The sequence below is a fragment of the Leptidea sinapis genome, chromosome 11 (genome assembly GCF_905404315.1).
Source record: "Leptidea sinapis chromosome 11, ilLepSina1.1, whole genome shotgun sequence".
Classification (NCBI taxonomy): domain Eukaryota; kingdom Metazoa; phylum Arthropoda; class Insecta; order Lepidoptera; family Pieridae; genus Leptidea; species Leptidea sinapis.
In genome coordinates this window covers 9,443,369-9,469,211 of record NC_066275.1, presented here as the reverse complement: position 1 = coordinate 9,469,211, position 25,843 = coordinate 9,443,369, and the positions used below count along the sequence as shown (strand labels likewise).

The following is a 25,843-nucleotide window of genomic DNA, read 5'->3' as shown; positions in this document are numbered from 1 at the left end:
AAACAGACAGATAGACCTTACTGTATTGGTGATGAAAACACTCGACGATGGAGGCGGCATGCTTTTAAATTGAGTCGTAAATGTCGGAGCGAGTGCTGTGCGCTATAGCTATGCAGCTATTTACCCATTCTTGAATAAAAATTAACAAAAAAGAACTCAGATCTGTATTTCGATAGAAGCCTTAGATCTCAATGTTATGAATTTAAAGCGAATGACTGAATTTAAACACAGCTATGTTGTTATGAATAGGTTTAACATTGTATATAAAATATTTTAAATATTTGTGCTTAAATACGGCGTTATCATAATTATAGGTACCTACTATATAGAAATATATGATTATGTTTAGAATAGTCTCAAAGAAACAACTGTTTAATTTGAAAATAGCATCGCCTTTTGGACATGGAAATAAATATGAAAATGTTCCTGAGAAACACAATAGTGTTAAAAGTTGAAGCTGACCTGACCTAATTTGGACGCACCTCAGCTTATAACCGATTCTGACTGACTCTTCAGCAAATTGCCTGAGTTTTACTTCATCATCTCAGCCTTATGCTGGACAAAAGCCTCCCCCAGAGATCTCCACGAAGATCGGTTCTGCGCTGCCCTCATCCAACGTATTCCGGCGATCTTGACCACGTCATCGTTCCATCTTGTGGGGGTCTACCAACACTATATCTTCCGTTACGTGGTTGCCATTCGAGGACTTTACTGCCCCATCGGCCATCTGTCATCATGTCTCATATTTACTCACATATATAGATAATATTTCCTCTTGTACATAGACTAACAGTATCCTGAAAAATCTGTTTAAAGTCACTCCACGGAAACGTGGGTAATTGTTACAAAACACAAAACAGATTTACGATCGCTAACGCGTCCAAGTCTCCGATCGTTAACGAAAAAACCCTGTAAACATATTTTTTTCTTTGAAATATAAGTGGGTTGGTGCGTTCCACACCCCGACGAAGGAAAAAACCGTGGCAATCGGCGCAAATCACCTATTTTATGTAAACTTCGTGACTTTGTGCCGTATCGAATGACTTAGAAAGGATTTATATTCGTAACGGAATAAGGCTAAGATATAAAATTGGGAATTGTAGAGATTTGTCAATGAAATGAAGAGGTTTAAAATAAAATGGCATGAGTTCGTTTGTGTTGACGTTATAAGTTAAAATGAGACGAGCTTATTTGTATATATATATATATGTTTATATAACAAATGGGCAACTGGCTTAACTTATGGAAAGTAAAAAAAATCGCCCATGAACATGCAATAGCAGTGGTCTAGAAATGCGTTGCTGCACCTTAAAACTGGAGTAGGTATGTTTCTAGACTATAGCCTCAAAAATTTCTAAGTGTATAGCTACACTTACATTATTTTTCCGCGCCCTTCTTAATATAAAAAATAACATTTATATGTTCAAAATATAAAAGTAAAATGTTTTATAGACAAATAATATATATTGAGACCTACTTTAAAATAATTATATGCACTTTCACATTAATTAGTTTATGTTACATGATACTATAATAAACCAAAGATGGCTCAATAATACAAACTTCTACCTTCAACCAAATACCTTCTTTCTGTTTTCATTTAGATAATAAGTTTAAGTAAAATAAATATATTTAATAACACTGTAAGAATTCATTCACTGTGCATGCTGCATCAGCAACAGCGTATATGAACGGTGATGTGATCAATTTGTTATGTTTTTAAAAAGATTTTATGACGATACGTCACTCGAACGGTTAGCTGAGTTGGAAGAGTACTCGCACGGAACGCGAGAGGTCGTGGGATCAAGGCCCGCATCGTTTTAAAATTTTATCTGTGTATGGTGATGTGATTTCAATTCTCATCCGTACCGTATTCTCGTTATGTTTATATAAAAACATTTATATACTCTGTGTTGATATTATTTACAGATTGCAGTGCCCCTTCACGCAGACATCGCTCGCTAGCTTACGACAAGGTGAATATCTAATCTATCACTTTATAATAATATTTATAATTTTCTATTATCTGTCATGAATAAGTCAAAAGCCAGCTGAATGTTTGTTAAAAATAACATTTCAAATTTGTCGCTCCTTCAGATAATCGGTTTTATTACAAAAAACTAATTTCAGTAGCTTTTATGTGAGAAAACAATATTTAAAAAGCCGGTAACTCATTATTCTACTACAGTTGCCCATCCTTAACAATATTCACTTAAAATCAAATTAGCTACCTGTTAGCCCCTCTAATATAAATCCTTAATACAGTTATATTTGCGAGAAAAAAAATGTTCACACAGATTTGACTGAATTACTGGCGATAATATCTACTTTAAAACCAATTCCAAAAAGACACGAAACTACTTCCGGAAGACTTATGGCATCATCCCTTGTAAGCTACGTGATTGTTGAGACGTAGTACCTTACGTAATCTATCGCACTTATCGACCCATGGTGTTTGATAACCATGGTCTTGATCTAGTGACATAACTTGACCTTCATACAGATAACTACTTAATAATAATTCTATGTTAAAATACATCCATTCATTCCAAAGACTCGAATTGTCATTTATTCTTAGTACAAGAACAAGGCCTCATGGTTGAAATATAAATATACCCTGTTCGCTGAATGCCAGCTATCATAATATTATAACGATAAAATATTTACTACACTACTGAAATATTGGTTTTATCGATTTCCTTACCTCATCACTAGATTTTTTCGTACATAAAATCATTATGAAGGAGCTTAATTATATATCCTAATCATATGTATAATATACTATATATATATATATATATAGCTGCACTCTAGTCATAGGTAACTTAGAAGTACCATAATTTTTTCATAACGTGCCAAAAGACGTATAACTTCAAAAATAATGCAACGATGGCTTTGACAATAAATTGCTATACTGAATACGGCTGTACGGGCTTGAACCCTTTGCCTATCCTAATAATGAACTAAGAAATAAAAAAAAAACGAATGTCGCAAACGTCAGAAAATTTTAGCAACCAACTTCACCCTTGTTACTCTTGTGTTACAGTGATGCGCGCGCATCTTAAAATTTCACTCTCATCAATTTTTCATAACGCACCTAAAGAAGTATAACTTCAAAAAACGCATACCATATTTACTTAACAGTATGTCTACGGATATCTCCCTCAAGCAATAAAGCCTAGGTTTAAAAATGAGCTAAATAATACTTAAGTACTCTTGCTTAGCAAATGCTAATGTCATTAATAGTGTTTTAAGAATATTGATTCAAGTCTAATTAATTAATGATTTAAAAAGAGTACCTACACCCAAACTCAATTAATTCATGGTTAGTTTTTAATAAATAAATACCAGCAAGCAATATTTGTTATTCCAAATTACTACTTACTAACGATTACATATTTGCCCAATACCAATTATAATCACATTTTTATACTTTATATTAAATGTATCTTCTATTTTTCAGTAGTATAAACTACCATTGATAACTAAAGACAATATTTGTGTTACTGGATATCGCAATCAGTTTTAAAACTACCCAATTATTAAAGCGTTAAATTTATTTTTAATTCCTCGAACCTCGGCTCAATTTATAGAAGACACGTACAAGGAACAGAGATGTTTTAAAATATGATGCCAATTTAATGTTAAGAATCATATAAGATACGTTTGTAACGGAACCAGTAACTAACAATCAGGACCTATAAAAAGTTAATTTACGATATGCACCGATAAGAGAAAGCTCGTTAACTGAAATTAGCTTTCAACGAGATTTTTTAACTGTGACCTGGTATAAATGGACATCTTTGTTCTTTACTAACATGCTTTCGTTTAAAAAATATTAGTATATAGGTTATAAATTTACATTATTTTAACTTACAATTGGACATAATTCCAGAAAAATGTTCCAAACCACAATCATGTCGAAATTGAGTTAAAAACACAAAACTGGTCACGTGATTCATATTAACGGACTGACAAAAAATGGCAGCCCTATCGTCACTCTTTAAATGACATCATGACTTAATAGCTCAACCCACATGTATGGAATACACCAATATTTATTAAACATTAAACACAAATTACTTAAAATGTGATGTTTGTGGCTTGGAACGTTTTTCTGGAACTACATCCAATTTTAACTCACCTATCCGTACTAATATTATAAATGTGAGTTTGTTTGCTACGCTTTTACGCCGGAGCTACTCTACCGATTTTGATGAAATTTGGTACAGCGATAGATTAGAGCTTGGAAAAGGACACAGGCTACATTTTATCCTGAAAAAATCCATGATTCCCGCGGAATTTGTGAAAAACTGAAATTCACGTCGATGGCAGTATAAATATTATACTTATCATATATTTTATTAAAAAATCGCAAAATAAATATGCTGGGAGAGTTTCTTGCGCCGTTTTTTGTCCCTCAGAGCGCCATTTGTTTCCGAAGCGGTGGTAGTGTGTGAAGTGACATCAAAAAGAATTCTAAAGGAATTTTTTTTGAGAAATAAAATGACTTTTATGCGTTTTAATTAAATTTTTAAATGAATGTATGATCTACTTATTAAATTACTTACCACCAATGGGAGGCTCCTTTGCACAGGAAGCCGGCCAGATTACAGGTACCACAACGGCGCGTATTTCTGCCGTGAAGCAGTAATGTGTAAACGTTACTATGTTTCGGTCTGAAGGGCGTCGTAGCTAGTGAAATTACTGGCCAAATGAGACTTGACAACTTATGTCTCAAGGTGACGAGCGCAGTTGTAGTGCCGCTCAGAATTTTTGGGTTTTTCAATAATCCTGAGCGACACTGCATTGTAATGGGTAAGGCGTATCAATTACCATCAGCTGAACGTCCTACTCATCTCCTTCCTTATTTTCATTAAAAAAAATACTCCAAAATCAAATTTGATTGAGAAGAACCGACACGCAGCAAATTGTGTATTGCTGAACGTAGAGTTTTAAATAAAACTAGCTATAGAGGTAGCCCAAACATCTTTATTTGCGTAACGCAACGTTAGAGATAAGAATATGTTCCTATTTACATGCCTCATACCAGCCATTGGCCTGGAGAGTTTCCTAATGTAAATATTTATAGACGCGCTTGCTCGGCTCAGGCGTGCACTCCTTGCTGTGTTTGTGTCTGTCATTCAACACGACTCCAGCACACAAGGCACTGATTTAAAACACGATAATGATTTTTTGTTCCTTGTCTTGCATAACGTTTTTATTTTATATACCTTTTTCTTGTTGCTCGGCTTGATTTGGGAGATTAAAATGGTTGCTGCGAGAAAAGGGAATGTTCGGGTTTGGTTTGTGTAGGGCTTGAGTGAATGTTGATTGAATACTTTACCATCGTCACCTCCTCCTTTGCACAAGATTCCGGCTAGATTATGAGTACCACAACGGCGCCTGTTTCTGCCGTGAAACAGTAAAGTGTAAGCATTATTGTGTTTCGGTCTGAGGGGCGTCGTAGGTAGTGAAATTACTGGGTAAATGAGAATTAACATCTTATGTCTTTTCTGGGTTTCTTTTTTGAGTTTTCAAGAATCCTGAGCGCCACACTGCATTGTAATGGGTAGGGCGTATCAATTACCATCAGCTGAACGTCTTGCTCGTCCGGTCCCTTATTCTCATATAAAAATCAGATTGAATGCTCAAAATAGAGATATTAATGGAAGTCCAAGAAATGCTAGGGTCGATGCGAGATGAGCATGGAATCTGGTGGTAAATCATGCTTTGTGGTGTACCTAACTCTTATGGGAGATAAGCGTTATATATGTATTATTATTATAAGGCAGTTGATGATAACAATTTCTTTGATTAAATTATTAGAGCATATTTATATCTACTACTATCGTGAACAGTATTTACTTAAGTGTATGTAACTATTTTAAGCTCATAATATGCCATTCGTAAAGACCTATAGGTAGTTGGCTTTTTGTTACTATTAGATTTTTATTGAAAATTATTGTAAGGAAGATCAACCATCAGTCTTAATATATGTAATAACTAAAATAATAACAAAAAATATTGAGTTTATTGTGTTATTCATACAGAATTTGAGTAGTTTAAAATGAAAATATTTTTGAGTTTGAACTGTGAAGAAACGTTTCAAGTTAAGAATGGTTCTATATTATAGACTTTATATAAAATATGAAAAGTATTTGAAAAACGCAGGTAGGGACTCGCCTATATAACATATTGATGTCTTTATGAAATAAATTTGCACAAAATAATCCTAAATAAACTCACAAGAGCACGTCCATTGACAAATTTAACCGTTCCTCTAGTGTCGTTGCGTAATTATGAAGGCACCCAACAATAGCTAAGTGTGGGAAATTGATTCATCGATGCAAAATCTCATACTTTATATTTACAAGTCGGCCAAAATTAAAATAATGCGTTGAAAGGAATCCGCGAGCGATTACAAGAGTTATGACAATACTTAGCATGTGTGTATGCTGTTTCTTTTGTTAACTTGACATATTTTATAGCTGTTTCTTGTGTAAACAGAACATGTATTTTTTTAGGTGTGAAATATTGTAGGTTTTATTGTGCAGTAGTACATTGTGTATGTTTTGTCGAATTTATTATAAGGGGCTTCCAAAATGAGCGAGAAGCAATACAAATTCTATCTCGCTCTAAATTACTTCTAACGTCATATATTATGTATTCTGTGGTAATAGTAAAAATTACGAGCAGTGTATCGCGACCTTGACACTGACACAGATTATAGTTATAATTTAATATGTCTAGAGTCTAGGATTGTTTGTGGTGAAATTAACAGACGATAAAATTAAGTTTATATTCACAATAAAACGTGAGTGAGTTGCCGTCATAAAGTCTCGCGTTTTTTATTGATGGCAACTCGTCGAGTGACGCTTGCAGTTTGGTTAAACGGCAGTTTATGGCTATTTTGCGCCCATTAATGGATTTACTACGCACCCGCGACACGCGCTTTGAACATCCAACGACCAAGGGCATACATAACTACATATCAAGATATTTGATCTAATAAGTCTATGCACAATAATTAACATTGCCCTAGTAAAGTATTAACCTTTGCAACATATTATGAATACTTAAAAAATATGTTAAGGTAAAATAATTATTCAATTAAAAGTCATACTTATAGTCTGTATTAAAGTCGTATCTTTTTTCTTATATGGTCGATTGAGAGGAGCCTGTAAATACTACTAGGTAAAAATTTATACTGAAAAAAGCTTGCGTTACACTAAATAATAATACAGACATAACCTTCGAATAAGATAAAAATATATTCAGAATCATAAGATTGGAATAGAAATATAATTTGGTAAAATATAATTAAATTATCCATCGAATTAGTTACAAGAGTCTAAATGGTTGAATGCGAATGCGGATCTCCATAAAGCGTAGCGGGAGCGGGCGGCCGGACGTCGCTCCGTGCGAGTCGGCGCTAGTACCGCCGCCCGCCGCTAGATGGCGGGCGGCGGGTTGCGCGTGTGTGCTCGAGCTCCGCACACCGCGGCACGTCGCCACTCCGCGCTCGACCGCGCTGCCGACTGCGCGCTTCGTGTATTACTGTGTTCTCCGTTCTCGCGAACCTTACGATACACTCGCGACTTGCTTCCCGTCACAAACTTGTGTCTTATACGAATTGTTTTTGTACTAAGACTAAAATATTCGGACTTGAGTTTAAACAGTTTACATTATAGATTAAATAACTTTGTCGCTTGGACTTTAAAAAGATTTAGTTTGGTTTTCTGACGTTTGTGAAACTTTAGATTTTCCAGTAGTGTGACATCGTTCGCTGGCTAAATCGGGGACCGCCTTTTAACTTTCATGTGTCGCTGCGTGGTCGGCGACATGTGCCCGCTGCCCGCGTGAACCCCGGCCTGTGCCTGCTCCCCCGTGGCTTGCCCGGCCGCCACCCTGTACCCTGACACCCATGTCGGGGGGCTCGCGCCCTGCGATGCGGCCGCCGCGTCGCCAGCGCCCGCCTCCGGGCACTCCGCCGGGCCGGCCTGGTGGACCATGATGAACGGCGTCGGCGGCGCCCTGTACGAGGAGGCGCACGCCTCGCCCCCGGGCGGCTCGCCCCCCGCGGCCCCGGCGGCTGCTCCTCCGTCGGCCTCCTCCGCGTCGCCGGCGTCCGTGGGCTCCAACCCTCCCCAGCCGCTGCACATCCCGGCCAAGCGCTACGAGCCCGAGCCGGGCGTCATCCGCCACGCGCAGCAGTCCTGGGGCTACCCCCCGGACGGCTCCTTCGAGCACCAGTACCCGGCGGGGCCGACGTATTACAACATCCCGGTGGAGAGAGAACGCAAGTCGGCGTTACCGTTCTGGCCGGCCAGCGGTGGGGAATACAAGCCGTACACGGACGGCTGTCACCAAGGGTTCTCCCAGCCGTGCTGGAACTACCCGTACGGAGCGCCGCGGGGCGACCAGCCCCTGCCCTACGTAGGCGACGAGAGACGAGCTGCAGTCTCTGAGGCGTCTGGCTTCTCTCACGATGCCTACGGCCTCCGCAACTACGCTCCTGAGTCAGTGTCCAGTGCACCATACCCACCTTCAAGCGCCTTACCAGGTCAGTAAACAGTCAAATTACATCTCATTAATTTTCCTTTCTATTTGTCAATTTTTTTTTAAATTTATTCATAACTTTAAAATTAACGATAATAAATAAAACAGTGTCCGGAATTTGTGAAACAATTGCACCATTAATACTGTGGGTTTTTTCCCTGTAAGCGAGACAAAAACCCGTAACTTTTGTGAAATATAAATGTTTGTAAAAACAAAATATTAATAATGGGTTTTTCAACCTTGACCCTCCACCTCATTTGTTTAACTCCATTCGTCAGTAGATGGCGCTGTTGGGAGGCACACATTGACAATATTAATAAGTGTGCGTTACGCATACAAGCTAGCTGGCGTTGCGAGTGTGGGAGAGTAATGTTATCTTGAAACTCTACCTACATACAATGCATACAATGCATTGGCAGCACGGACGTTATAATAATATGAAAACTAGGCGTACGTCTATGAAAATACCAGCATATTTTAAAGTTCAAAAATATAACTTTTTTCATATATTTTTTGTATTTATCCAAAACTCTAGATCATAAGTGATTATATTTATGCTACCTATAGTAATGTAAAAAATTGACAGAATACCTACTCTACAATTTGTAAGGAGCTTCTTATGAAATTAAAAAATGAAATAGGTAATACCAAAGTACTCAGATATTACCACGTAAAGAAGCCTGTAATGGGATAAGCTAAGTAAGCGTAAGTTATGGTCCAAACAGTAAACGTCTATCGATGAAGCAATATAAATTCCAAATCAAAACATTTTCCCACAGAACACCATAAATTTGATGAATGAACGAAACACGTGCTACAAATGTTTAAAAACGTACCATAAGCACCGTTTTATAGGGCATGTAAAACGGCACTTTACTATCAACAATAAATTAAACTTTATGTTAAATGAAGCACCAATAAAAATGTATAACTAATAAATAAATACAATACCTGAATGGAGTTAAGACAATAAACAATTTGAGAAGTAGCCGGTGTAATAAACCAAATATTGCTGCAATAAATAGATTAGTGGAAAATACAAACTTTTTGGTGAATGACGCTGAGAATATTTAAGGAATTTCATTCTTAAGCATTTCGTAATAGAGTTGATATTTCTATATTACTTCACGTGTCTAATTTGGGTAAATGTCAAAAGCGAATTTGAATACTGACCACAGGTTTGCTTCCACAGAGTACAACACATTTTTATTGTAGTACAGAGTAATAATGTGGACTCTATGCGTATAGACGTAAGCGCTATATCTCGTTGAATTGTGGTTGGTATCCAGGAATCACCCCACTATATCACTTTATGATATCGTAAAACCGCGACTGAGTCATGACCATTCAATAACACCGGTTTACATCCTAAACTTAATTAGTATACTATGTGTCAATACGAGAGCAATAAAAGCCTTCATTCAAATCGGCCGGCTCTACAATTCGCTTTCCATCGCTGCGTGTCTAAACAGATCACAGAAACACACCTCTACTACAGCAGACGTGTAGCTCGATATAGTTTTGCGTGAACGTACATATAATGGCCTATTAAAAGGAAACAATTGTTGAAAAAGTTATACGAGGTGTGCGCGTCACTTTATGAATGTATGTTTATTGCCCACCTGAAGTTGACATTGATTTTGAATTGTATGATGCTAATATACGGGGAGTCGTACAAACATATTTTATTGATACGCGTCACATACATTTTATTTACAAATAAGCTTACGTAATATCATAGTTTATCACCAAATCGTCCTCTCCAATTTGTCGCAGCTAACAAATTAGTTCCTTGTTTTTAAAAAGCTTATCTGAAGGTCGCAAAACATACAGACAAAGCGCTCTAATTCAGTTATAAAATAAATTCATCTTGTTTAAAATCGTGAATTCTTGACACTTAACCTTAATTGAAATAAGGTTGCAAATGCTCATCGCCGCAAGCGATTCTCGACCTTACAGCGAGGGTTAAAGACTGTTGTTAGCGAGTGACAAGTTTTCTTAAGATTTCGCGGTCTGGGTAGGTGAGTTTATGGGCGAATGGAGCCCACAATTTTATTACCAATGATCGCTACCTATCCTCTCTTAATTGACAACTCCGCTTGTTGTTACGCTCTCTTTAAATAATTGTTTCGTGTAAATAACATGAATGCATCAGTCGTTGCTAATAATTTATGTCTCGGACTACATTTGCTTAATTTACGCGTCCCAATTCTGGTTCGGAATATTTTAGTTTTAACGAAGCTTATCATAACAGTGTAAGAAACAATTTGCTCTTTAATATAATTGTTATTAAAAGAGACTTTACTAATAGATTGTTTTCATAAATTAAGTATATTAATATCAATCAGCTGGAACGAAATTGAGCAGCAAAATCTGCTCTGGTTTGAATCTTTTTTTTCGCAATTCCGTCATTATTAGGTATGATTCATGTGTCTGTAAATTTGCACAACATACATATATTATTATACAAACACACAGTTATGTTTACGGCATCATAAAAATAGGTGTATTCTGTAAAGTTTAACAATTTTCAATTTTATTATGACGAACGAAAATGTCAGGGAGCTGGCAAACTAGATTTTATTTCCGACTATAAAATCTCTATTGTCTCTTGTATGGACGCGGCCTTTTAAAACAAAAACAAATTATTTCGCTTGGATGGATATTATAATTTCATGCGACTTAAGTCACATAACTTGGCGTAGTTTACTATTTAGTATCTTATTACTTAAAGTACGTCAGATATAAGTTTGCATGACACAAATTAATAAATATGATTGTTGACACCTGAATAATCTTACGACAGTGCATTCATTCGCTAAACAATGAGGCATCTATATCAAAATGAACGCAGATTGTCGTTTGGTATAGGAAACGGTGCAGTTTGCATCAGATCGGAAAGGTTGTAAGACGCATACAAATAGCCGGTTACCTCATCAAAGCAACCGCCTACATTAATCGCAGCATTCGATAGTAACACTGTAACACCGTACCTGTACAATAGGTTGTTTGCGAGCATTGAATAGTAATTCGCAAATTAGTGATGGTGTTTTGTAGGTACTCGTGTTGGCATAAAGTTCAAAGTAAGACTTTGAATAGTTTCTTAATTTCATATAGATATTATAAATGCAACAGTATCTCTGTCTATTTTAGTACTTTTTGGATGTTAAACTGAAAAACTAACAAACTTTAAGATAAGTAGTCACGATTGTACTATGCCTTTCTATCTTAATAAGTAAATGAAGTTCGCGAACGATTTTAATGAAATTTAGTTTGAATGTAGTCTTTTGTAACGGGATGAATATAGACTAAAATTTCATATAGGCTTCTGAAATATTAAAAACTTACTTATAACCTGATCAATTTTATTTACGAAATTTTCTCATTGCATAACTGACTGTAGTAAAATAATTACGGCGATAAAATTTATTTATTTTTTTGTACAGGTTCGCTCTCCATGTCTGTGGGAGTGGGCGTTGGTTGTGGATCATCGAATCCTCTGGATTGGACTGGCCAGGTCTCCGTGCGCAAAAAACGCAAGCCATACTCAAAGTTCCAAACACTTGAATTAGAGAAAGAGTTCCTTTTCAACGCTTACGTGTCCAAACAAAAGAGATGGGAACTGGCGAGGAATCTGAACCTCACCGAGAGGCAGGTGAAGATATGGTTCCAGAACAGACGGATGAAGAATAAGAAGAATTCGCAGAGGCAAGCGGCACAGGCGGCACAAAATAACAATAATAATTCAAACGCCAATAACCACAACCACCATAGTGCGCATCATCATGCCCCTCACCATGTGGCGCTGCACCACGCCCCGCCAGCGAAACACCACCAGTGACCCGCGCCTTTCTCTGGGACTTATCCCCTTCACCACGGTATTCCCAGCTAAATCCGAAGGTGTAGTTCCAAAGGACTCGAGTGAAGTTTCTGATGGTTGTACTTAAAGGTCGACGTCCAAAGTTAGCCAATAGACTAAAAGGGCTTTAACGTGTGGTAGGTATAGGAACGCAATATTGACGCTTTTAACCAGTGCAGTGCCACGACTAGTGCGCGCGATAGGCGAGTCCCAGAGAATCTCATTATAATAATGTTTCGTCTTATGTGTATAGTATTAATTACAAATTATGTGCATGTAATATCGAAACTAGTAGTATATATGTAGTTACGATTCCTGATATTGATAAAGCTAGATATTATTGTATTTGAAGTTATATAAGTGTCCACTTATGCAATTGAGCATATGAATATTTCTAGTTTATTGAAATGGATTTTTGTACAATATTTGTGAGACTGCTTATTGTTGTATTACTTGGAGTATTTAATCAACCGAAGACGGCATGGATGGATGGTAGTTTTCAATAATACGACTCATACCCGTAATATTACATAAGGTTCATGCACACAGCTAAGATTCTTGTTTGTTGTGCGTAATTGTTTATTTGTGAGCTCATTTTTATTGTGTGCGTGCGTAACAATATAGCCGTTAGTTTTTTGATTTGCTCTGTGTGCGTTAGAAATGTCCTTTAAAGGACAATCATTATAGTTGCGATATGGGCGTCGTGCGCATGTCATCTTCTTTTGATTAAATGCTCTAAGTTGTTTTCTTATCGCTGTTCAATTCTTAATCAGTTACATTTATTTTCGTTACCAAATTGTTGAATTATTTGGGTTAATTTGGTGGCAGTTGTCTTTGAAAAATATTTTTACTTGTACTCTCATAATATTATTGTGTCAAGATTGATCAAATATTTATTAATGTTTATTTTCTATCTAATGAATTTTTGTTATTTAAATTATGGATTTCTGACAAAGCTTTAACTTGGTTCCAGTAGTTACATTAAGTTACTGTTGTTTGATATTGAAGTTGATGTTATAACTAAAAAAACGAAGCTTGCTGAAGACCATTGTCTCTCTTCCATCTCAGTATTTTAATGATATCAAAGGAAAGCTTCATCATAGGAAAAAAATGTCCAAGCTCACACTTATAAAGAAAAAAGAAAGAAATATAAAGTTACAAACGATTATCAGTTCGAGGGCTTTTTCTGACATAGTCTCGGGGCAACAAAAGAGTGGAGGCCCCCCAGGGGCCATATTTTGGGGCCAGCCCCAAGATATTTTCCAAATGAAATGGTCAATTTAGTTTTTCGTGTAAGAAAATATACATCGACGATTTCTGTTTATCTTGAATATAATCATGTTTATACAAATTATTGTAGGTTAAATTAAAATGCGAAAGAAACGAAAGAAAAGTTGTTCATTAGTCTGAATTTGAATTTTTTTTCCGATGTCTCTATTGTGGCTGTAGCCCCAGTTGCCCTCCGCCGAATCGGGCCCTGTTGTGTTACGGTTTGAAAGGCGCCGTAGATAGTATCATTCAAATTCAAATATTTTTATTCAAAATAGGATATGAAATCATTTATTGAGAGTCAAAAACTTCTACACATTTGGAAATGAATGCCTCAGACCTGAGAAAAACGCAAGAAACTCAGAGGAATTCTTTTATTTGTCATTAAATAGCCTGATAGCAGTCGCTCCATTCCCAATCAGTGGATTACTAAGAAAGTCATTAATTATGTTATAGTAACATTTACCATTACTGGGCTTTTGAGACCTAACGTCTTATTAAAAAAGTTTTTTTGTATACATGTTTTCATTCATACAAATTAAATCAATGTGAGCAACGATATTTTTGATCTTTATTTAACTTTTTTTTATTAAAATTTCATATGTTAAAGCACTTGTTTGATATCTTTAAATTATTGGGATATGTTAGAGAGACGCCGGGTATTCAGAGAGCCTTGTCTTTAAAACTTAGGTGATAGGGGCAGGTGCATTATTGTCCTATGACTCATTTTAATTTCGCTTAAGACGATCTTTTCGCTTTTTTGTTTTAGTTAAATATTTTATTATTTATTTATATACTTACAGCCTTTATCGTCATTTATAGCTGTATTTTACTGTAGTACATCGAATTAAATCTCTAAATATGTACAGTTTTCTATTGTAAGTGTATTCGTATAAGTAACATGAAAAGTCATACCATGTTTAAGGTTATCATAATATAGCTTCGTACTTTCCTATTGTATCGTATCTATGTAATTGTTCTATGGTAGTACATATGCTATATCTGTTGTTCTGGCATAGATGGTTAGATGTTTGTACAAAATGGCGACCTCGTCTAGTTGACCGAATTTCTACATTAGCGCAAATCCATCTTAACTTCTGTGCATTTATGAAACTAAACCACTCCTTTTATCTACTAGTTTTGAGGCAATAACCCTGTTAAATAGTATATACACAAGCAATATACGCTTAAATTTTTGCAATAGCTTAAGTAATACAGAGACGAATCCTCAAGAATCTCATTGAGTTTTAGACCTCTTGCTTAAAGACATGGATGAAAATTAATATTCATTTAATTTTGAACCTTTATATCATGAATAAAATCGGGTTTTATCGACATATTTATTTAAGCTAGTTACTGATATAGCGAACATAAGTTACCCTATTTTATATAAAAGGTGTGGTTCCTTATCCCATATAATATATCTAATAAACTTTGTATCTAAATAGTAACTGCCATACATATTAAGCTTCTTCTCCCCTCTGAAAAGCAAATTTTGAATTACAAAAGTCATGTGAAATTAATGTCAATTGTAAACATATAAACGACATAAAAATATGTCCCTAATTATAATTACATGAAACTAATATCATTGATTGGCCAAGTACTTAGATTATGTAAGAATTGGATGTGCCATTTAAAATATAAATTACTCTTCGTGAATATTGCTTTTCAGATTAAGTTAATGTAGAATCTATGTATAAACCATAATTTAATTCGACTTACGATTATAACTAAATCATACTTCCTTCTATCGTTATAGTTATAAAAATTCGTAAACGCTGTACAGATAAATTAATTTAGTTGAAATCTCGACAGATCGAGTGTGCGGTTTTGTTAAGTAACAATATATAATTACCTAATTGAATGTGCTCTCAACAGTTATGACGAATTTAGAAAAGAAATGTAAGAAAAATAATGAAAATTAAATATTTCGTCGTGTCCTGGCTTATTTTCTTTCAACCTTTTTATTTTTTTTTATGTCTACTAGCGAGCATACGTGTCACTTGATGGTATGTGAGACGAGGAGCTGTTGGCAATTCATACGCCCTACTCATTACAATACAGTGCCGCTCAGGATTCTTGAAAAAACCAAAAACTGAGCGGCAATACAATTGCGCTCGTCACGCTGAAGATGTTAAGTCTCATTTGCCCAGTAACTTCACCAGCACCCTTCAGACCGATACACAGTAATGCTTACACATAACTGCGTCACGGCAGAAATAGGCGTCGTTGTGGCAACCATAATCTAGCCAGCATCCTGTGCAAAGGAGGCTACCATTGGTAAACTGTTGATATGTTACTCTTTACATTACCCGTATTTTTAATATTATTATACAACGAAAGTGCAACAAAAGAAGAGATAACAGACGCTCGTTAATAACTGTTATTATTTACAATTATTCAAAGTTAAATGCATATTTATCATATGGACTGACCTGAGTGTTTAAGATTATTAAAATATTGTTTTTATACAAAGTCAGGGAGAGTAATGATCTTGTAGGCCACCTCCTGGCTTATTAATAGTGTCACAGATGTGATAAGCATGAGGCTAAATTAATACTATATGTGACTTACGTAAGACACTTTTAGTATAAGGATAGTTACTGTACCTATAGTATGCGTTATCCAAGGGGGATATTCTATAGAGACGATATAGAAAATCACCGAGCGTTCGATACGATGTTTGTGCCTAGATATAATATTAAGAAGTATGTTTTTTTATGATAATAAGGAACGAGACGCGCAGGACGTTCAGCTAAAGGTAATTGATACGCCTTTTACAATGCAGTGCCGCTCAGGATTCTTGAAAAACCCAAAAATTCTGAGCGGCATTAAATTGCGCTCGTCACCTTGAGATATAAGATGTTAAGTCTCATTTGCCCAGTAATTTCACAAACTACGGCGTCCTTCAGACCGTAAGACAGTAATGTTTACACATTACTGCTTCATGTCAGAATAGGGCGCCGTTGTGGTATCCATAATATTGCCGCATCCTGGAATGTTATGTTAGAATAGTGAGTCGATTTTTACGTTGAATAAGTAAATTTAAAAATCCTTTTTTTGGATAAAATTATTTGAGTTTCAGTTTTAATGCACATTTGCTGCTGAAACATACTAAAAGTAGGATATAAAAAGTTTAATAATAGTATAATTGTATTTATAAGGAATTGTGACTTGGAGCCTTCTCCTGACAGTAAGTGATCACCGAATGTTGACCCGCCACAACTGATAAATTAATATAAATAATTTGAAAGCTGTAACAAGCGGAGTGGGCATATCCAGAAGTCCGAAGTTATAAAGACGGTAAGGAATTCTCCAAGTATGAAGTCAGTAGCCTAGGCGATACTATCATTAGCTAAGCTTAGACTACGACAGAAATTGCAACATAAATGTCAGACATTAATTTCTATAGAGTACATATCTGTTTATGTATGGAAATAGTGTCCGAGGTGTTCATACACAACAGAATCGTTTAAATGAACATTCTATTTAAGTAACTTTCTTCACTTTTATTTCGTTATTGAGTTTTGTGCGTAAGTTATGCACTGTAGGTACTACGAATTTCTGGCGAATGTTTTAACTGTTTATTTTAAAGTTTGCAGACTTTCTTTTTGATCTATTGGTAACTATAGCTCTAGAATCAAAAATTCCATAACTGTTAGTTCTTCTACATATATATAAATAGGGTGTCCTGCTACATATTGTACTCATAACTCAAATGCGGTGTGGTTTATTGAAACTGTCGAAACTCTTCGAAAACTTCAACCACACAAGACTCTTAGATACAACGTATTAATGCGACCGTGCGACACAAATAATGCCACAATAAATATCGTGATTGAAGAAACTCGCGTTCGAAACCGCTGAGTGTTTAAATACATTGAGTATACCAACACTATAATTAATAAAAAAATATTTTAAAAGAAAACGCCCACGCAAATAGCGACGAAGCCAACAATACCCAAAGACTCTCCTAATGTACTGGGAGAAGAAGTGCCAGAGTACAGGGTTCAGCCCTGACGCTCTCACACAGGGGGGTGAGAAGAAACCTCGACGACAATAATAACGCAGTCTAAGCTTTACTTTTATCAAGACCAATAGAAAAGGAAATGAAATGAAATTATTTATTTTGCCTAACGGAACGAAACAGTATGTGTGGCGAGGTGAATAAAAGAGAAGAAATAGTATTGGCTTTCTATTGAAGAGAATAAAAAGAAACGAGGGCACCTATGTATGCTCGTTCAGATCAAAATATGATAGTAGTGATCACCGCGGCCTTTACTCTTGTAACACCAGAGGAATCACAGGAGTGTTGTCGAGCGTAGAACGTACCTACTTACGAGTTCGAAAACCAAACACATATTGGCACGTGATGAGCTTCAACGGGTCTACAGACCAACCTACTGGTCTAGGACTACTACTAATATCTTTTTTTTTATGGAAAAGGAGGACAAACGAGCGTACGTGTCACCTGGTGTTAAGTGATCACCGCTGCCCACATTCTCTTGCAACACCACCAGAAGGAATCACAGGAGCGTTACCGTCCTTTAAGGAAGGTGTACGCGCTTTTTTTGAAGGTGTTGCAGGCCCATGTCGTATCGTCCCGAAAACACCGCACAAGTACGTTCATTCCACATTTTTGTGGAAGAAAGCTCCTTGAAAACCGCACTGTGGAGGACCGCCACACATCCAGATGGTGGGGATGATATCCTAACTTGTGGCGTGTCATGCGAAGGTGGAATTCGGCGGCAGGAATCAGGTTAAACAGCTCATCGGAACACTCCTCATGATAAATGCGGTAAAGGACACACAATGAAGCGATGTCTCTACGCAACGCCAAGTGATCCAGCCGTTCACAGAGCACTGTGTCCCTGACAATTCGAGCTGCTCTGCGTTGTACGCGGTCAAATGAGTCGAGCTGATACAGGGGTCAGCCAGACCAGAGATGACAGCAATACTCCATATGTGGCCGGACCTGCGCTTTGTATAGCGCTAGAATGTGGGCCGGCTTGAAGTATTGCCGTGCTCTATTTATGACGTCCAGTTTCTTCGAAGCCAATTTGGCTTTGCTCTCCAGATGGCCGCGGAATTGGCAATCACTCGAAATATCGAGACCCAGAATTCCGATACTAGGCGAGGCTGTAAGGGAAGTGTTGTCGAAGAGCGGTAATACGACAAATGGTTTTTTTAGTGGTAAACGCACAAACTTGAGTCTTCTGGGGGTTAAATTGGACAAGGTTCAATTTACCCCATTCCGCGACCTTCTCAAGAGAGGACTCGATAGGAGACACAAGTTTCTCCCCACACTAGTCGATGATTTCCCTAGAGATATCTGGATGGCCCATGTATACGACATCGTCCGTGCTGCCGTCGGTTGGAGGTGTCCAACATATCATTGATGTGCAGAAGAAACAGCGTGGGAGATACCACACAGCGTTGAGGCACTCCAGCGTTCACGGGCTTGGTATTCGAGCAATAACCGTCGATAGAGACCTGTATGACCTGTATAAGAGGATCTGCACTCGATCTTCTGATCTCATATTTAAATAATAGGATTCAGAGGGTCGAGGTGAATGGCAGGAGATCTCCTGGGACTCCTCTCGGTATGGGGTTACCACAAGGGTCTATTCTTGGACCCTTCCCGACATGACACCACGGACTGGGAATAAAGCGAACACCCTCAGGCTCTTTAATTATAAATGTTTATTGTAATCCATATTTTATATTTAAAAAAAAAGGCCCGCTGAGTTTCTTGCGCCCATTCTTCTCAGGTCTGAGGCAATCTCTTTTGAATGGTGGTAGATTTTGACGTTCAATAAGTGATTTTAAATCCTATTTTGAATAAAAATATTTGAATTTGAATTTGAATTTGAATTTTCAGCTGTCAGAGACTACTCGGTACCAGACATACCTAGTCAAATCAAATTATCAAAATCAGATAAAATAAAATAAAAATACTGTCATAATACAAAAGTGAAATTAAAATTAAAATAAAATAAAAGTATAACTTCTAAGACTGTGTGTGTGGGTGGACCTATTAATAAAACTAACAGAAGACTAAATAAAACATGATTTCACGAAATACAATATGTATTTCGTGAAATCATAAAAATTTTCTGGTCTTAAATTTTAAGCTTTAATACGGTCGGTGTAAAATATTTAAAATTGAACATTATTATAAATTATAAAAGTTTTTTTGAAACAGAATATAAAAAGGCATAAAAGGCATTTATTTTCTCAAAATTGATTCCTTCAGAATTATTTTTGATGTCATTTCTAATATACTAGATACTACTACCGCTTCGGAAACAAATGGCGCTCTGAGAGAGAAGAAGCGGCGCAAGAAACTCTCCCAGCAATCTTTTTTTGCGCTCTTTTCAATAAAAATATACAATATTGTACAGTCATTTCTATCGCTATAAAATAATCACAATCTAGTCCCAGGCTGTCCGATCATTTAGATATTCAGCAGTGGAGTAATAGGATTTACGACAGAGCCATTTTTTTATAAAACATTTAAATTTATTTACAGATAATGCCTGAACAGTGGCTGGGACTTTATTGTATAAGTGTATACAGTTACCCTTAAAGCTATTATGTGTCTTATGAAGCCTACTAGAAGTAGTTGCAAGCAATCCCTTATTTCTAGTATATTTCTATATTTTTAGTTATTTAATTTCTTTATGGTGCACGATTCATTATCTAAACTGGTTGGGAAATTATTAGTGCTTCATCTGACCTGGAAGTGATTAGTTATTGAACTAAAATTTTCTACATTTTTAAGCAACTCGCACTAAAGATGATATTTGTAAGGCAATTTTAATATTTTACAATTCATATAATTTATCTTTAATGTATATTGAACGAATTATCACTTCAAATAAATTCGATGGCGGTGCTGATAAATTATTGTCAAGCAACTCTATTCATTCTTTGATGGTTTCTACATTTTTTTTCATAAATTCGTATAAATGGATTCCTGTGAGTACTATTCCAACTAGTTTCTAAGAGGTTTCATAGTATACAAAAAGCGCCTACCTACACCTACCATTCTAACATCCTGACAACCCTCCTGTGATTCCTCTGGTGCAAGAGAATTTAGGCGAAGATTATCACTTAACATTAGGTGACCCGGACGCTCGCATGCCCTCCTCTTCCACAAAAAATAATAAGAGTTGTTACAAATATACCTACACAATGTGGTTAGTGGAATGCCGCATTGAGCACAGTGAAAAAGGTAAAATGTAATAGTACAAATACACAAATTCCACATCTTAGAACTAAAGAAATTAAATAGGAATAAAAAATATCTTGAATTGACTTTATGATTTCATATATAAATCCATTGAGTAGTTACAGAGATGGTAACAAAAAATCTGAAAAGAGACAGATAAAGGAAATTAAAGCAAAAAAGAACAAAAAAGTACTCTTATTGAAATCTTGATTCAAGTGATAGCATTGATTTAAAAAAAAGTTTTTTCAGCAAATTTTCTAATAATTGTTGGCACTTTTGTATCAGCGCCATCTGGTGTTGATTTTAAATCTTAAGTTTGTTTTACGATTTAAGAGTTGGTATTCTGCTTAATGGGAGTAAAAATATGTTATTATATAATATTATAAATAATTGGGTGTTACACAGTACTTTATAATGAAATTATTCCTAGCACACGTTAAATTCCATATGGTATACCAATACTAACTACGACTACAGCTCTACTTTCATAGACTGCGAAAACTTATTAAATTCACAAAAATATTATATTATAATAAAAAAACACAGCATATTATTGCTTGTTAAGTATATTAATTAACTATCTCAAGCACCAATATATAGTGATATTTGAAAGGAAGCATTATCAATATTTCAAAATTTTCCAATAACTTTATAGTGTTTCCAGAATAAATTAATGACCTAAGTATATTTAGAACGGGATTTTATCTATTATAGAAATATAAGACGTCAACATCATTTTAGATAATGTTGACAATGAAAGAATAAAATATGGAATAGTGACCATTAAAAAGTTTTTTAACGGTTACCCTAATTCGTTATTTTTTATTTGCCTTACTACTTACTATTACTTACATTACTAATTCTTTAATTACTACTCCTAATAATTTTCAGTTTAAGCATAAGGAATAAATTTATAAAATAGAGTCTTATACTTAACTCTTACCTACTAAATATGATATAAAGAGAGAGATAAAATTATCAAATAAACAGGATAGAATTATATTTATATGCTATATTTTTATTATGATATAAAAGTTGTTTTTGTTATTAAAAAAAAAAGACTAAGTAAACTAGTTCATTGCAAAATCAACTATTTATAACAATATTTGATTTTATAATGAATAATAATTATTTCTGAAATTTTATAAAGTATATTCGATATATATTATAATCTCATTATGGCGCATTAAGCTTTCTTAACACCAATTAAAATCGGAGTTACTTTGAGTAGGCAGATAATATCTACCATTTCAGGGTAGGTAAATTCTATAAACTCCAACATAGTTGCATTTAATAACTTGCCCCGTACCGGTTCGAAAATGCCGCCTCCACGCCAATTAGCATATAAATGAACCTGGCCGAAACAACTTTATACAACTCACCATTTTATTAGACCTCTCAGATCCCTCATGAACATTGTAAAGTACACGTTTCAAGTTCGGTATAAAAATTATCGAGGGTCAATGATAATTGGGCGGTTTCATGCGTTAAATGTAGAGTCCCTTCTGATTGGTCGCATTCTGTCCTTTATTTTGTTTATTTTGAAATAGTTTCGTGAATATTATTTAAATTAGTGTCCGTATTTTACAGATATGTAACATGTACTGATAGCAATGCAGTTAATGCAACATTGTAAGACCTTATCTGGCATTTAAAATAGTGTTTTGGAAATATAAATTACTTATTTTACGATAACATCAATTAGGTAGTCTCTGTTCGGGGGATTGCGTTATTTTCTGTTCTTCTTTATAAGCGGTAATTTTAACGTTTCACACTTGAAGGGAATCCGACAGAAACTAGTGTGCTAAGACTCTACTGTCCGCTTGTCCGTCTGTCAGTAAGCTGTACCACATAAATCAAAACAGTTCGTCAGATGAAACTTCGAAAAAGTATGTTGCTACTATTGCTTGCTGTCATAGAAATAAATAATAATAATAACTAAGATTGGTAATTAAAACATTGCTGTTAAGCAATTAAAAAAAAATGTTTTGATGTACAGTGACAGAACAGACAGAACATTTTAGTGCCCGAGCCTAACTCATGCTTGTTTTTTCACTTAAATTTACTCTTTCCATTTGGTGGAGTAAAAAACTTTCTCAGAATTTATAGTATACTACCTGTTTATAAACAATCCCAAAGAATTTAATTTGATTAAACGAAATTATTGATGCACGCAAATAAGGTATATAAAAACATAAAAACTATGTTTTACTATATTAGTTCCAATGTCTAATTATATACTTATCAAATAATATACACGACAGTAATTAAAGAATATACCAAAGTCACAAAAATTTGATTTATTTCTACTATTTCACGTATTTATAAGCAAAACCTCTGCTCGTTGACAATTTGTGTCAAGATAATGTAATTATGTACTCATTGTTACGGCGTACCTCAATTCACTCTCCGTAATTGAGTCGACGCCCTCTTTCCGATTAGGCAAATCGAATTTCACCCACACTCAAGATTATCAGGAATTTCCTATTTGGACTCAAGTGAAGATTCAATTTGTCCTTTTAGAATGTTCCATCAATTTTCGTTACGTAAAATCAAATGAAACCCGAGATTTATATGTAGTACAAAATAATCGAACTTATCTGTAGTATGTGTTTCTTTGTAAATATATGTGACATTTGAATTAAATTTCAGTAGCATTATTCATGTTATTATATACTTACGGCCATTCCCAATATTCAGTATATCTCTTACTTGAGATAAAAATCGTAACTATCGTTGACTTTTCTGTCCCAATAAACTTATCGACGGTAACTCACCTTATCCGTACACGCTGTCTGCCAATGCGATGACGTATAGCTTACCACTTGTATGGAAATTGCAACAGTGAACTGGCGATAAGAATGACTTATCGCGTATATTGGGACAGCTTTAGATTATTGACAGCTTATTACTGACAGTAGAAGGTAGTAATTTATCTCTATCTGTAGATAGTATATTGGGAACGGCCGTTAGTAAATAATTAGCGTATTAAGATGGAAAATTCTCACATAATTTGAACTGTCAAATCGAGTTGACATTGTGATATTGTTAAGATAATTTAGGCAAATAAATAGTTAAAGTTAGTTAACTTAAAACACTGATAAAGAATTTTATTTACTTTTTATTGCGTCATATACGAATGGAGACTCATTTACGCACTGGTATGAAGTGTTGTTCAAATTGTCAATATTATTATAGACTTTCATATTGATAAAAATACAAAAAACGTTTATTTCTCTCAATATTTAGTAAGAATTATAAGAATAGTAAAGCAATTAAAACCTGTGCTACGAGTCTCTTGAACTCTTAAATAATATTTTTTTTGTACAAATTATATCTTTCCCATTAGATTTTAAATTTTATTGAGTGCACAGCAGCTAGAAAATATCATAAGTATTATGAAATCACATTTCATTCAGGTTAATATTTCCGTTGCTTTAGTATTTTTATAAAAGTATAACATTTGGATTATTGTTAGTGTTTTCAAAACAGGCGTATGAAATTATAAATGAGATCGAGTAAATATTATTCAAGTATATAGTAAGTAGATGTCTGGACACATTTGCGACTAGGATATTTCCGAATCACTAGAAGATGCTAGACAAGACGAGCAGGACGTTCAGCTGATGGTAATTACCTGCCCATTATAATGCAATACCACTCAGGATTCTTGAAATTCTGAGCGGCACTACAATTGCGGTCTTGCAATGTTAAGTCTCATTTGCGCAATAATTTCACTAGCTGCGGCGCCCTTCAGACCGAAACACAGTAATGCTTTCACATTACTGCTTCACGGCAGAAAAGGCGAGGTTGTAGTACCCATAATCTAGCACCCTGTGCAAAGGAATAACTAACAATCCCTGCCTACAAAAGGCAAGCCTTATTGGTATGGTATGGTTTACACGAACATAGTTACAAATCAACGGACGAAAGTATTTCCCATGGATTATCAAAGTCTTCCATTGCTTGAATTATTTAATTAATTTTCCGGCAACATGTATTACTTTGTTTCTCAGCTAATTTCTGGTGTCACAAAAAAACGTGAGTAGAGGTGATCTTGTGCTTGCCAGTGACAAAAACCCAACAGGTGAAGGATTTGCTACAATTCCATTGGGAGCGAATACCGCAAGATGACATAAACAGTCTCATTAATTCAATGAATAATCGTTGCCGAGAAGTTCTGAATAGCAAAGGCCATACTTTGTATTAAATTATCCTATCCTTTCACAATAAATTAATTTTATTTAGAGATTTCATTTTGTTAAAAAACAAATGTTTATTTGCTTATGTACCTTAGTTTCCTCATTATAATCTAATATCTAATAATTTCTGTTATAAAAAGAACTTATAAAGACAACAGCTGTTATAATTACATCATTGGACCCTAAAAAAATTATTTTAAAAATAAAATACAATGTTATAATGTGAAAAACCATCCTAAAATTTAAATTAGTACATGTTGCTTAGACTTTTTTGATGTGTGTATTATATAAACATATAAATAGTATTCAGTCTCAATTGAGAGACACAAATAGCAATTTAAATCAAAATTTCATAATATATTCTGCTATTGGCTCTTTGCCAATGCCAGCTCTCCATATCAAGGTCCGAATCTAGACGGTGGGTACATGACCCCGATTGATTAATAGTCTTATCGTCCAATCACAGAGCTTTGCAGTACTATTCGACGTTGCGGATCATATATGTTTAATTGAAGTTAATAACTAGTTAAACACGTGCCACACGTATATACCTAATATCAAAAAATCAATACACCATATTTTATGTTTGTGATAGTACCTTTAACAATATTTTTTATTAGATTTTCTGTCCAATACTAAAATGACATTTAAAATAGGTGGTGTGGAGGAAGGAAAATTTAGGAATTATTTAGTTTTTTTAAGATTAAGTTTTAG

At 35.2% G+C, this 25,843-nt stretch overlaps 1 protein-coding gene across 4 annotated transcripts in view; it reads left to right on the top strand.

Moving 5' to 3' along the window:
• Positions 1 to 15,633, top strand: part of LOC126966867 (homeobox protein abdominal-B-like) — a 165,909-nt gene extending 150,276 nt beyond the window's left edge. For all 4 annotated transcript variants that reach the window (XM_050811143.1, XM_050811141.1, XM_050811144.1 and 1 more), the window contains 3 exons: positions 1,930 to 1,976; positions 7,973 to 8,566; positions 12,009 to 15,633. In XM_050811143.1, coding sequence (XP_050667100.1) covers positions 8,014 to 8,566; positions 12,009 to 12,403 — 948 coding nt within the window. In that variant the 5' untranslated portion in view covers positions 1,930 to 1,976; positions 7,973 to 8,013 and the 3' untranslated portion in view covers positions 12,404 to 15,633. The remainder of the gene's footprint in view (positions 1 to 1,929; positions 1,977 to 7,972; positions 8,567 to 12,008) is intronic.
• The last annotated feature ends 10,210 nt before the right edge of the window (positions 15,634 to 25,843 follow it).